The sequence below is a fragment of the Erithacus rubecula genome (genome assembly GCF_903797595.1).
Source record: "Erithacus rubecula genome assembly, chromosome: 5".
In the NCBI taxonomy this organism is placed as follows: domain Eukaryota; kingdom Metazoa; phylum Chordata; class Aves; order Passeriformes; family Muscicapidae; genus Erithacus; species Erithacus rubecula.
The window spans coordinates 50,191,198-50,206,558 of NC_136687.1; the positions used below are offsets into that span (position 1 = coordinate 50,191,198).

The window sequence follows — 15,361 nt, forward strand, 5'->3', positions numbered from 1 at the left end:
CACCAACTTCTCAGACCTTAGAGGAACATCTGTAATTACTTCCCCTGTTACTTGCTGATACCTATAACAAAAAAGCCCCTTTTTTACTGTGATTTCCCTCACAATAATAGAACAATAATTTCTGACTCCTCAAAAAGCAGTGAATACCAGATTTACATGAGGCTTCAGCTCAGAAGCACACCCATCACTTTGGTGGTTTTCAAGATATACAGAAAACAACACCAGAAACAAGTCACATGCAACAGATATTACTTCAACTTCACATCTTAGACACATATTTTCAACATGTCACATCTAATCTTCATGCCTTTCAAAAATCTGTACTGTTTCTTGATTTAGTTCTATACAACTATTGAATTCAAGCTATAAATACAAGTTTTTTGTCATTTTGGAAGGACAGAAAAATTCAAGGATATCTTGATTACACTTTTTTCACAAAGCCATGCTCTGCAAAACTGTTTCGTGCCTTGACCTCTCACACAGTCAACATTTCACAACAAGTAAAGCATATCTGAAATTGATACAGTTAAAGCAGATGTTCAGTAATGTCTCCATTTTTAAAAAATGTGTCCAAAGTGGGGTGATTTATACCATCACTGTCAGGCATGCTTACTCCTAACTAAGTATTTTATACAACAGCTGTGATTAGTGAGAATTTTGCTGCCAAGATGACTTTCCCGTGGCTCATATTAAAAGGATGTGAAACAACATTCTTAAATCAACACAGAAATGGCCAAAAGGCAGAGCCTACATACCAGAAATCAAAGTGATTTAGTTCAAACACTGTGAACTGCAACAAAGTTTAAGGATATATAGTAGCTTAGATTGGATTAATATTTATCAAAACCCTTGAAAAGTAATCAGTCTTCCAGGAACAGCAGCACTCAGTGTATTTCTCAAAATATGCCACTCTTGTTTCCTATTGCCAATATCCAAGAATTTCCATCTATAGAATCTGACCATGCACACAATGACAAACTCAAAATGGTCTGATTGGTTAAAAAAACAAAAACATCCCTTGATAGCCTGAATGTTTTTAAAGCCTCTTGGAAATTGTTAAAAATCTCATCTTTTATATGAAAATAAGAAAATGAAAATACAGTAAGTGTAAGAGGGGGAACTAAATAAGCAAAAAGCGTTGTACTTTAAAAACAGGAGTAAAACAGTTCTCCCTCAGCATACGCTTCCTCCTATAAATATTCTCCAGATCCATAGGATCCTGCATGAAAAGACACATGAACTACTTAGAACAACTAAATAATCGAGAGTGATCATAAGTAGCCTTTTCCATCATTTCCATGAAGATCCCTCAGGAAAACATCGGACAACTGAATTGTAAACAGATGGTTGATCTGCTTTCTACAATATCAGCATTCCACTCTTCCCTGACCAACTCCAACAAACTGAAAATATAAGACAAGACTTAACCCTGGACTTGGGTGATGTCAAAAAACAAGCCCAAGGCCTACAAATTATGACCCTTTTATACATCTAACACTTGCAACACACTCCCACAAAATGTGTTGGGATTTTTGTTTAGCTTTGTTTCTTTGTATTGGTAACAGTACGAGACTGCATACATTGAGGTGCAGAACAGACACCCCTAAATAAGCTCTGAGGGTTCAAAAGCATGGTTTGGGTGATGTTTTGCTAGAAAAACAGTGGAATCTGTCTGATGTTTAATACTAACAGTTCTTATTCAGAATTACAAGCAGGTCTTGAAAACAAACTGAACAAAAAAAAAAAAAAAAACTGTGATGGGCCTTAATACAAACAATATGTACTTATTAATGACTACATACCTATTATATTTTTTCCATACTACCAGACTGCTCACCTAGAACATTTAGAATTACTTTTGCTAACCCCTTACTATTTGCCTCAAATTCTGGACAAAGAAGGAATCAGCAAGAACAGAATCACTCAAGAAACCCCATGTGAAGCAATCCTGAGCTTCACAGAACAATTTCCCCTTTCTGGTTTTATTTCCAGATTTTGATCCACATCCTCTTCTCATCCTTCTCCCTGCAAAACCTGTAAATTTGGTGTTGTGTTATTACAACAAACAGAGTACTGTAACTTTTAGCAAAAGCTTTACCACTTTTTAAATACCCCCTAACCAATTTCACTGAATTAGCTACAGCTTCTGAAATTTGGATTTGGTTTTTGTTTTGGTTTTTTTTAACATACCTTTGTAATTGAGCTTCAAACCAGCAGCTACTGCTTCATCCATTGTGCATGCTGATTCTATCAGCTGCAAAACAAAAAAAAAAGGCAACTGCTAAGTGGAGAAATTGAATCCAGTTGAACAGAGGAAGACAATGCTGGATCAGCTGTGACTGAAAAATACTTTTAAAATACCCCCCAAATATACACCTATTATAAAATCCAAAAGCAAAACCAAGAGGTATTAGCTGGACTGATCACATAAGCTGTATTTGGAAACCCTTTAAAACACAGTCTGGAATATTTTGAATCCAATGTCATTTATTATTGCTTTCTTTCCTATTTTACAAACAAAACTGGAAGATTTACTTAGCAGCTTTTTTTCAAAGACTATTCAATGCTGCTATCATAAAGCAAGATAATAAAACCCCCTAATTTATTAACTCAAAGTGTCTGAATACTATTGTGATGCACTGGTTCATTTCCTGCAAGTAAATGCATAAAATGTATAATATGCCTCAAGGTTTATCAATATATCCTTGCAGCCCTAGATTGCTTCTCCATCCACATGTAATCTCAACATAGATCTGTTTCACAAACTGCATTATGAGACTTTTAGAGGGTTTTCTACAAGTGAGGTAACAGCAAAATTTCCTTTTCAAAAGGTTCATGATTTTTTTCCTTAATAGCCTTCATCAGTTGTATCAAGTGTGTCAGGACTGCCTGCTTCAGGTCCAAGGAACAACTGATTTACCTGATACTCCTCTGCCCTCCTTCAAAAATGTTGCAGCTATGTAACTGCAGAAAAAATTCTGCACAGCCCCCATTTTCTACAAAGTTCTGCTGATACAGGAGCTATCTTGCATTCTCCTGAAAACAAACACCATCAGCCTCACATTCTGCTCAGTAGCTAAGTCACAAAACAGCAGTTAGACACACTACATAGCATTTCTAGCAAGTTACTAAGCTACAATGAACTTTTACCAGTCTTTAAATCAAATAAATTCTGAGCAGCCAAAAACTGAAGATACATTCTGGACATACACAAAAAATTTAAATTACAAGGTTTAGGAGGAAAATGCAAAAATTGCTACTTGCAACCCTTTTGTTCTTCCTAAAATAAAGGGAGCCTAAGCATAAAGCTCAGTCCATTTGGAAACAAAACACCCAGCAGGGAGCACCAGTAAAATGTCTGTATTTCTTCAATGCAATGTTACATATTAACATTGAAAAGTAACCTTGCTATAAATACCATGTACTGTACTAAAGGGTATTTTACTGTAATGGACTACCATATCTCACTTGCAAGGAGTTACCTGTAGATTTGTATTGTATACTGGACAGTGGCCAAGAGTTCTCATGTTCACATGTCAGCATAATCAGAATACATTACAGGAAGTTCAAACCTACCCTTTGCCTCACTGGAAGTACTAAAGTCTTTGCATGTTGAATGTCATAAATGCAGCTTGCACAGTGTTTTATTATCTACTGGAAGATGGAAGTGACTTCACTCATTCTGCAATTCATCTCATTCCAACAACAGCAGTTACTAATAGTTATAAATTGAAACAGCCACAAATAAGCTTAAATGTCAGAACAAAGAAATACTCAAAAAATTTTCCATACATTGGAGGTCACTGTTGAACTTACCTAAAGGTTTTTACATGAAATGTGTGTCTATATATTCATTTTTATAGATATCCAAGTTCCCATGTACGTGGAAATGTTACACAGCTTACTTCCATAAAATGCTACTTTTACCCTTTTGCTATTAACAATTAAGAGCTGCACTGTGTTTGCATAGCCAGGTTTGTCAGTGGCAGGGGCTACACAGGTGGCTTCTGTGAGAAAGCACCAGAAGCTTCCCTCACATCCAAGAGAGTAAGTGCCAATCAGCTCCAAGACAGTCCTGATGATGAGCAAGGCCAAGTCCATCAGAGGCACTGGTAGCACCAGTAGATAACAGTTAAGAAGGAAAGGGGGTAGGAAAATGGACTAGAACAACACAACTGCAGCAGGAGAGGAAGGAGAATTCACGAGAGAAAAACAGCCCTGCAGACACCAAGGTCAGTGAAGGAGGGGCTGGAGGAGCTCCAGCTGCTGGAGCAGAGATTCCCCTGCAGTCAGTGCTGAAGCTCATGGTGAGACAGCCGTGTCCCTTCAGCCCCTGGAGGTCCAAGGTGGAGCAGAGATCCACGTGCAGCCTGTGGAGAACAGCAGAGCAGGTGCGTGCCCAAATGAGGCTGTGACCATGTGGGAAGCCCTCCCTGAAAGCAGGCTCCTGGTAGGATCCACAGAGAGAAGGGCCCACACTGGAGCAGGTTTGCTGGCAGGACTGGTGACCCTGTGGAAGTGACCCACAATGGAGCAGCTTGTTCCTGAAGGACAGCACATCATGGAAAGAGATCCAACTCTGGAGCAGGGCAGGGTGAGAGGAGTCCTCCTTCCAAGGAGGGCTGATGAACTGACTGCAGTGCTCATATCCCATTCCCAGGCACTGCTGGTGTGGGGGGAAGCAGGCAGAGAAAATCACAAAAAAGTTAGGCTCCAAAATAAGGGGGGGGTGGGGGGAAGGTGTTTCAAGATTTGGGTTTATTTCTCCAAACCCTACTCTGATCTGATTGGTAATAAATCAAATCATTTTCACAAGTTGAGTTGTTTTACACATCACAGTAACTAGTGAGGCATCTCTCTGTGTCTTTATCATGATCCATGAGTCTTTTATTCTACTCTCTTCCCTGACCAGCTGAGAAGCAGTGACAGAGCAGCTCTAGTGGGCATCTAGTATCCAGACAGCATTAACTCACCACAAGACTGTACCCTGTAATGAAGTCAGCTTAGAAAAACTGCCTATAAATCCTATAAAATAATAATCAAAATAAATCAAAGAACTGAGCATTATTACTTTTAATAATTCTTGGTCACTTCTTTGGGGAAAATGTTCCTTCATTGTTTGCAACTTTGAGTCTCTGGTATCTTCCTCTACATCCTCCTTCACAGCTGGCTGCTGCTCCCCACCATTTACAAGCCCCAGCTGGGGCATTTCCTCTTCAGACTGGTCATCATCATTAGACAGTTCAGAGCTACGATGTAAGGGAGAAGAAAAAAATGAATTAAAATTTATTTTTGCTTATGAATGCTTTACTCTACCAGAATATTACTATAAACTAAACCTACCAGGATTGCACAAAATACACTAAGATGTGTTCAGTAACACTGGATCAACTTGTATGCAAAGGGACACCTCTATTCAGGAAAAGTCAGACATGTATCAATTACAGTCACCTCTTTGCACCAAGCAATTTCAACTTAGCAAAGGAAAGAAGAAAGAAGAATGGACAAGGGAAACACCATGACTTACCCTCATATTATACTATCAAAGGTTATTGAATTTAATAATAACCACCTTAAAACACTTCATCATTTCAGCTACCTGAATTACATCAGACTACCCCAAGTTTATCTCAAACAGCCTTGCTAGTGTTTATTTGCCCAACATATGAACAGATTTGAATTAGGTTCTGTACAAACACTTTCCAGGTGCAGTATCAACTCTCTATCTTAGTTCTCAGCTCACTGAGAAAGAATATTCAAAGCTCCTTGTGCAGCTTCTTAAATGTATAAATATAAGAAGAGACTTTCTGAAAAAAGACAGTGCTCTGAATTTACTCCAGGATTGATTATTAGAGCTAATTTGCAGGAAAAGCAACCCCCCTATGTATCTTTAAAGATATTAAGTAGCACAGATAAGACTGAACCTAAGCACATGTCTCCCATCCTCCTTCCTTCCATAGAAACATAAAAAACTCCTTTTAGGAATGCAAAATTAATTGAACTCTATGGAGTTTGCCATTTCATAGGGATTTCACCATCAGAAATGCTTGCCTGCAGTTCTCTCTATGCAAATACAGGTAAAAGACTAAAAATAAGCCTGGTTTTCCTCACTATAGCTTTCTTTAGCAGTTGCAACAGGCAGATTGCAATAGAATTATGGAAAAATATGTATGTGTCACATAGAAGATACACAAAGATAACTTTTCATCAAAGAATCCTTTTATCCCTTTCCTAAAGGTACACACAGCAACCAGGACTCTCTGGCTGTGCCTCTTAAGAGTAAGGAAATAAGAGAAAACCCAAATTATCCTTCAGTCCACTGAGGCATTGAGTTGTAAGCCTCAAAACTCCTACTTCCACTTTTAAAAAAAATTCAATGAAATATATTAAAATCCATTAGCATATTTCTGATCTTTCTGCCTTGATAACAAAGAAGGTTTCTTTTAAAGAGTGCACGTAAAAAAGAAAATCAATCTAAAATGAAACTGCAATTATCCTATCCTTTCCTATCAGGGAATAACATCTAGACACTTGTCAACAAAGCCAGAGTTGCATACTGCATAAATCTTGTTCTCTGTGTATAATCATATTCATATCAAGCATAAAGAAACACTGATTTAACTGCTAAGCAACTCTGACCCAAAAAGCCTTGTGTTAGATTCTGCTTTTTTTTCCAACAGAGTGCAGACAGTGACTCTCTGGTAGCAAAACCTGTGGCACACTTTCTTTATCAAAGATTTGTTTTCTACTCTAAACTTTCTCCTGTTCTGTACTTTGTCCAGAACAAAAGAAGCTAGGATACTCTGCAAAAAAAGAAGAAATACTCAAAAGAAACCACCCACAAATCCCCCAAACTGGGTAACACATGTATTAAAATCCATAATGCAGACACTGAATTGACTGATTCTATGCAAAGCCAGAGCTCCTAAGCCTGGGCAGATCCCAGCTAACTCCTGCCACACTCTCCATGTTTGTTAGCTTGACCAGAACAGCTGTTTGTGAGACAGCTCCATGGGTTCTGTATGCATTCATCAGCACGTGAGCCAGCACACTGGGACAAAGCATCGGGCACTGAGGTGCCTGGTGGCTACATGGGAACACTGAAGAGTACAAGAGGATGTAGCCTCATGTCCATCAATCCCACGAGGAGTCACCTTGCTGCCCATCTCTCACTGCCAGCAATCACAGCACAGTAGAGGAATAGCAAGCAGCAGCTCTGCAAGCTGCATCCTGTGTGGCTTATCAGCATCAGCTCCACGTGGCACAAAACCACCTGAACAGCTTCCAGGTGGGACTGATCCCAGAAGCAGAAGTAACTACATTTATACAGCACTGCACACAAGTTAATTTGATGCATGCAACCAGCTGGCCACCTCTGTTTCCTTGCACAATCTACAACTTAAATCACCGGCAGAAGCAAGAGCTCACTTGTAACTGCTATTTTTTTTTTCTCCTTTTCAAGTAGCTGCCTTAAGTTGAAACTTTTGAGGGAAACAAACACTAAAAAAAAAACCCAAACAACACAACACCAGAATTTCAGGTAACAGCAGCAGGAAAATGCATTATTCCACTTCTGCTGTAAGCCCCCAGTAACTCCATGCTCTGTGTAGTACTGAAAGCCTAACAAGAGACTACACCTGTTAAGGCTGCAATTCCCACAAAAGTTTTTTGGCCATTAATACAACTAGACTATCAAAAAAGCAGGTTAAGCCACCTTGTTTTGCTTAATACAAGAATATCTAGAGGGCACAATTACTACACAGACATATAACTAGCAGGGGGTCCTTTAAACTGCTCCAAATGGCTGCAGATGTTTATCTACATCTTGTCTCACCTGCTCTCTCAATGCTGCCTTTCTAGCAGACACAAGCCTGACTCCTGCACAGTGACTTCCCTCCCAGGTCATTCAAAAATATAAATTTCCAAATGACTTAGGAAAGAAATAGTTTTCACTATGCATAGAAAACATACCATGCAACTCATACTACACTCTGCTTCCCTGCCAAATATAGTTGCATATACAAAAAAATTCAATGGTTTAACATTAGTAAAGCAAGTGTTTTACAGTTAAGTTTTCAAGTTGCACTAAAAGGATTTCACAGAAGGGCAAAGGCAAAAATGTGTAAATGAACAAACATCACACATTTCAACATCACAGAACTCCTCTGAGAAAATGTTTTAGCTGGATACTTCTTCCCTGGAAGACCAGGGAAGCTGAATCCCAAAGGAGCAAAGCAGAACCCAACCCAGGCTCTGACTTTCAATTCAGTGTTCCAACTGAGAACACCCCTGAGGGTCAGAGACAGGACAGAAAGCTGCTCAAAGCGTACATTGCGGCCACCTCTCTCCTCGGAGCCCAGCTTTCCTTGGCATTGGCAGCACCGTCATTTCTTGGCTCCTCCTCCTCGCTGTCAGACACATCGAGGAACTGCACCCCTCGCTGGCGCTTGAAATAAGACTCTTTCATTGTCCTCTGAGCTTCAGGAGTTTCTGGGATGGTGGAATACTCTGTGCAAGTCATTTCAAAAGGAGAAAAAGGAGGAGACAATGACTTATGACTTCAAATACTTAATTGTACTTAGAGCATCAGGTAGCTGTGATTTCTTTCAGAGACACAACAGCCCGTTAAACAGAACTCACACTCTTATGCACAGAAAATTCCTGTAAGCTGCATTCCTCTAAACGGGAACTTACCTGGCAAAGGATCTTCAGCCCTCTTACATTAAAGAACAATTTTTATACTAGAAAGTTTGAGATGTATTTTAGGTTAATAACTACTTATAAATAAGTACTTATTTTTAGATAATTGAATAATGATGAAAGTCTTCCAAGTTACTTCCAAGCTGACTGGAACACAGATAGAAGCATAGGCATATTTCTCTCTTCTCTATGAAGAGAGAAAAATTGATGGACAGAGCAGAAAATATGACAGCTGCAGAGAGCATTTTCTGTAAGAAAGAAATCTTATGGAAAATAAACTAAAAATAACTCATTCTGGCAGCACTGAATGAACAAAAAAAAAAAAAAAAAAAAAAAGATAAATCCTAAAAGTACAAGCTATTGGCTGACACAGGAAACTGCACAGGCTTTGAAACAGAAAGGCACCCTATAAAGTAAAAAAATATGGTACCAAATGTTACAGAGTACACTACAGAAAAAGAAGAAAACAACTTTAAAATGGAATTTAATAGTGATTAAAGGGATGGAAGTGAATGTAACTTAGTGTCTATGAGGAAACATCAACAAAGGTACAATGGCAGTTCAAAAGAGCAATTATTTAAGTCTTAAGCCTTCAGGTTGTCAAAGAAACTTCCCTTTCCAACCATCCAGGAACCACTCTGGGAGCACCTGAGCTGGGATGAAGACCCTTTGCAGGTACAGATCCCACACTCACAGAGTCACACCAGGCTTCCCACAGCAGTCTCAGATGTCCAGATCCCCAATATCATTTATACATGGTGTAATAACAAAATCACTGCTCATTCTGGTATCTCTGAGGAGCAATCCCAAACAAAAAACTCCTGGGCTTTGACACCCTCACAGACTAAGTGCAGGGAAGTCTGGAGTGATCAGCTCTCGAGTGTCCCGCCCCCTACCTGGGACCTTTGTGCAAGGGGGCTGCAGTTCCCTGACGCTTGTCTGGGCTCTCCCCATCCACTCACACTGCAGCTCAACCTGCAGCCACACACTGAGCTACCTGCATTGAATGGATCCCTCAACAAGATGACATTAGCCCATGAAGGAAAAATCCAGGATAAGGCACAGGAGAGTTAGTCACAAACTTCTGGGAAAGTTGTGTTCTAGTGGTATTACTGTCAGAAGTCATCATATAAAAACATCTTAAATTCTCATAACACAAAGAAAGCATCACAGACATCCTCTCCCCTTCTAACGGACCCATCCATTTTTAAAACTCATGTGCTTGTGAACCAAGCACCAGTGGTGCTGCTAAGTCCAATTAATTATTGAATCACAATCTGGGCTGAAGTGAAGGTAGTTTCTTTTGCCTCCATTCACTAATGCAGAAACTTGAGTTAAATTACTAGGGTGTAACATCACTTTGCAAAGCTGATTTGCCAGCAGACAGTAGACACAGATGCAGCTAGAATAAATTCATCTCAAAACAAAGCCCAGTCTTCTGCTCCTCCTCTACCTATCCCACTGAACAGAGTCCTCTACTAAGTGGGGGGAAGCAGAAATCACACATGTAATAAGGGCTCCTCATCTTTAGATCAAACTGTAACATTGTAGAATAGCAACAGATTAAAGTTATTGCCACAAAATGTAATTGCTGGAGGCAGAATTTTCTGATTACAGGCAATTCAAAAGAACTATTAAGGAATGCCTGCAATTCTAAGACCAGTATTTGACTCTGAGGCTAGAAACAGGAACTCATAAGTATCCCTACATGCACACATTAACATCAGAACCAAAATTCACAATGGACAATTTTTGCTATCATAAAAAGAGAATACACTGCCCTGTAATTCTAAACACAACCTTCTACACAAGTCATACACCACAGTCTGAGAAAGTCAGCTTCTTCTCTCCCAAGTGAAAACAAAGGCCAAAGCAAAAACTGAGGCAATACTTAAGAGCTTACCACATTTACTAGCACTGTTCAACAAGCATTGTCACATAGAAAGTAACTTCCACCCAGTTTTGGAAAGCAGTATCAAGCACATGCTGCTCAAGTCTACAAGGTAATAAGTATTTCCTTTTCAAAGGAAAGGTTTTTCCATTGGCTAAAATAATCCTAAATGTCAGTACTACTCTAAGATGCTTCTTAAAATGATGATTTCTTCAACATATCTTCCCTTGAACCTTTAGAAAACTTCACTAGGTATGTCAGTCATCACTTTTTTTCTAGAAATACTCTAAGCATGATTACACTCTATGAACTGACACATAAGAAAAAGATAGGACTTTATCAGATCCTAAAGAAAATGACAACAGAACAAAAGAAAAACAAACAAACAAAATAAACAACAGTCCCAATGCAAGTGAGCTCTGAGCATTACAATCTCAAAGTGTAGTCATTTATTTATTTTACAACTTTTATTTGAATTCTTTTTGGAAGCTTTGTAAGCATGCTTTTTGAGACCCGAATATAAGCTTCATTTTGAAATTCATGTTGGCAAATATTTTAATTTGTTCAGTTCTGGTACAGTTGTGCTCCATTTCTACAACTGTGTAAATAATCTCAATATCTTAATACACCCAGCTATTTACATAATTAAAAACATCTACATGAAAATTAAGATGCTTCACTTTCCTTAACAGATTAAGTGATACAGAACTATTCAGTAAATAATACTAATTTGCAGGAAAACCTGTAGTACACCTCCAGTGTACTTTTCTAACTCTTTTAAGAGATACATACCATATATAATTTGGTTACTGTCCCCAGAGATGGTTTCTATCCTTCAGTAAATGCAGTTCAGAATTATTCCCTCCAACCTGGCTGAAAGTCACTGCAGGTCTGTGCAATTTTGAATACAGACAAGTGCACAAAGATGACCAATTCTTGTGGCCATCACACCACAAATTGCTTATTAAAGCATAAGGGACACATGTTCAACACAAAGGAACAAGAAGCATGACCTATAGACAAACAGAGAACAATCTACCAATAATGGTCTGTTCTAGGAAAACAAAACTAAAGAAAATACTTAAAAGGACAATGGTGGTTCATGTCACAACAGACAACATCTGACTACGTTTCTCAAAGATGGATGACATTTAGATAGTGCCATGCTTTGTTACATGTGCATTTCAGGTCATTTGATGAAACAGAAATCTGAAGAAATTTCTTGGAAATTATATTGAACTATTTGCGCTCCTGAAGGAAAAAGTCAGATTTTTAAATTCTTTTTTAGATACATACTGTGGTTGCACAACACCAAAGGAAATAGAACAAAAACCCTGGTTGTTATCTGTTTAATAGCATTTTTGTTTGTATAAGTGAAACAAAGACCACTCTCCTCTTCTTTCCCCAGTTTCTTGTACTGGTATTTTGTTTGTCTTCAAAAGAAATTTGAGTAACTGTTGTCCTTACATGGTTGGCTGAGCATTAGGGCAAGTTATTTTTGGAGAATTTGGTGCAAACTGCTCCCTGTATAGAACAACTCCATAGTCAGATTTGTTGGCAGTTAACATCAGAGAGCACACAGTGCCATAAATTCATCATTGGGCTTTCTCCATGACCATTCAGCAATAAAAACAACAACAATAAAAAAGCTGATTGTTTTATTTGACCCAAACAAAAAAAAAATTCTGCCTGACACTAATTAGCAAACAAGGGGGACAGGCATCAGCAAATCAAATCTAGTCTTCCCTATTACATTTAAGTCCCTCATAACATGCAGACAAAATCTGAGTGGTTTATTTTTTGTTAACTTCTGTACATGTAGAAAATGTGATTTCATTTCTTAAAAAGTTATTAATTTTTTTATAGGTTATATAACATTGATGCACAAATAAGTGGGAGAAAAAATAAAGAAACCACTTGATCTTCTTCAAACACTCAGTATCTGTGAAAGATGAAGCATTTTGTATACGCAGAGCACTACTAATTACATCTCAATTTTAAATGCTAATCAGTGCCCCTGTTCTACACCAGCATCTGTGTCCATGGATGCTTTTTTCACTTGGACACCTGTTGTAGTTTTGCCTGCTGTTGCACTCCACCCTGTTTCACTGCTAGATACCATCATCTCCCACTAGTTTTCCTCACAACTACTTAGCCTTGCATTTCTTTTAGGCTGGCCTTCACCTTTCTTTTTATTATCTTGTATCTAAACTCATGGCTCTAAATTGGGTATTACAGCCCTTCTCCTCCACAGCCCTAGCCCTGCAGAATTTAAGTCAAGGGAAACCAGCATTGTGAAAAACAGGAACTAAAATTTGTTGGCAGTTATGGACCAGCTACATGCTTACACTGACAAAGTATTCAGCCAGATTAAAGGCAGAACCAAAGTATATCCCAAACACAATCAGCTACAAAACAAGCAGCACCATCCACTGCTGCACAACTACATTCACAGTTCAAGAAGGGCCCCTGCACCCAGTAACCCCTCCATAGCACAAGACAATGATTTACCACAAGCAGGAAGGGAACACCTGTTCCAAAGTGCACTTCTTCAGTGCCCGTTTTTCCATACAAGCATTACAAAGACACACGTGCAGAATTAAGCAGAATTAACAGATGGTTGCTTCTTCTCTAGGGTTCTCCCTGTCACCAAAACATTCTTTGCAAGTGGACAGGTTACTCAATTCCAGAATGGCAACTCATGTGTTTTATATATTTTATTTTTAACACAGAACACTGCTCAATATTTGGTAAACACAAGAGCACTCCAACCAACTGACAACAGGCAACCTGCACTAAACCAAAATTTAGGGAAGAGTAAATATCCACCTCCTGTAATTCTGAATTGGCTATGCTCTAAAAAAGGAACTCCTCCTTGTTCTCTTGCTATCACATAGATAAGATATTGTGAAAAACTGCCTTGCACCAAGAGAAAGTCACGTGCAAAAAATGTACTTAACCAACATCAACAGACATTGCTGTTTCACTTCTGAATAAGTGCATAGTCAAGGTCTGTCTGATCTCCCCAATAACACCTGTAACTCGACAACTATACCAGAAGTTATATGGCATGTCTGAGAAATACCAAATAATCAGCAGGAGATACTGTCTGTTCTCCATATCACACTCCCTCAACAACAGGAAAAACCTACTGGTGAATGAGATTACACAGCCAGCAGCAATTTCAGTCATCAGTATTAACCAACAAACCCTAACAGGAACAGCACATCCCTACTGTACACAATACAACACAATCAAGCTTTTGACATTTTCATGAAAACCCCAAGCTTCTGCCCCAAAAGAGAACAAACACTGTGACAAAACCATTAACACAGTCAGCTTCTGAGAATCATCACCAGGTCTCTCAGCTCTTTAGAAAACCAGGCCCAAGTGAAAAGAAACGGTGCTCTTTTTTCCCATTCCATCTGAGATGCTTCACAATGCATTAGCCAAGGCCTCTACTCAAAAAGTTAAGTCTACAGTGTTGTATCTGTCAGACAAATAAAAGCCAGTTCTTCTTGAAAATCCCGGAAATATTAGCACAAAATAAGCATCAGTAAATAGAGTTGATAAATAGGAAAACATAAGACACTTCCAACACTTAATCTGAAGCTTATTTAATCAAATGAAAAACACAAGTTATTTCAGAGGGTTACCGATCTGCCTGTAAACGCACAGGTTCAATTAGAGCACACACAGCTAAAAACGAGGATACTTCTGTGGAAGTCGATGTGAAATGCACAGAAAAACACATTTTTAAAGCAAGCAAAGGGGGCAAAACCCGAAAAGACACACATCAAAACAAAAGGCAGTTACTTTATTTCTAGAAGTTAAGTACTTACACAGCCCTTAGGCTGCATGCAAAGCAACACCTGACTCACCGGTTCTCTCTGAGCCGTCCGAAGCGGGAGTGTCTGGCCTGTTGCTGTCATCCGTGCCCTCCTCCTCGCCTGCAGCGGCAGCAGCGCCAGGTGCCTCCGCCAGGGCCGCCGGCGGGGACGGGGGCTCCTGCTCCGCGCCCTTCCCCTTCCTCTCGAACCGGAACCGGTCCAAATTGTACAGGCTCATATTCTACACCTTTCTGTGGAAAACGCCAGGAAGGGGAGACAGCCGACAGGGCCCGTCTATTACACATAAGAAAACGCTGGCGAAGGGACGGGCCGGCGCTCCCTAAGAAACGCGAGGCCAGGGACGCTGTCAGGCAGCTGGAAGGCTCCTGCCTGCTCGTCCACCCGCCCGTCCACCCGCTCTCCCTCTTCCCCGCGCTCCCCTGGCCTCCCTCCTCATCTCACGGCGCCGGTCCCACACGCACCTGTCGCGGGCCCCGGCGGGGCGGTGTGAGGCGGCGGCCGGCAGCGGCCGTGCCGGGCCCGGGGCAGGAGTGCGGCCGGCGGGAGGGAGGCGGGATGAGGCCCGGACAGCGCACGCGACGCGCTCCCCTCAGGAGCGGGACTCGGGGCTGCCGGCGCGCGGCGATGACGTCACGGCCCCGCCCGCCAATCGCCTGGCCCGGCCGGAGCGCGCGAGCGCGTGCGCCTTCGCGCCTCTTTCCCGGGCGGCGCTGCCCTGAGGCGCGGCTGCGGCCCCGGCGGGCGGGAGCGCGTTCCGTGTGGGGCTGCGGGCTTTGGCTGCACCCGGCTGCCGCCGTGACCCGGCGGGTTCCAGCTCCAGGCACCGCACGAGTGACGCCTTTGATTCCAAATCGTCGCGTGTTCACACCCCGCCCCGCACTTCCAAGTTGAAAAGTTTGGGTGGAGAAGCGTGAGAAGA

The 15,361-nt window shown here is 40.6% G+C and overlaps 1 protein-coding gene across 2 annotated transcripts in view; it reads right to left on the minus strand.

The window, feature by feature from the left end:
• Positions 1 to 15,050, minus strand: part of SMARCAD1 (SNF2 related chromatin remodeling ATPase with DExD box 1) — a 40,987-nt gene extending 25,937 nt beyond the window's left edge. The window contains exons 1-5 of one of the 2 annotated variants that reach the window (XM_079306930.1): positions 14,904 to 15,050; positions 14,473 to 14,668; positions 8,331 to 8,508; positions 5,072 to 5,249; positions 2,191 to 2,254 (exon numbers count right to left, since the gene is read on the minus strand). In XM_079306930.1, the coding sequence (XP_079163056.1) occupies positions 2,191 to 2,254; positions 5,072 to 5,249; positions 8,331 to 8,508; positions 14,473 to 14,659 (607 nt within the window). In that variant the 5' untranslated portion in view covers positions 14,660 to 14,668; positions 14,904 to 15,050. Of the gene's footprint in view, positions 1 to 2,190; positions 2,255 to 5,071; positions 5,250 to 8,330; positions 8,509 to 14,472; positions 14,673 to 14,903 lie in introns of both variants that reach the window. The other variant, XM_079306929.1, reaches the window with a different exon arrangement.
• Positions 15,051 to 15,361: the final 311 nt, after the last annotated feature.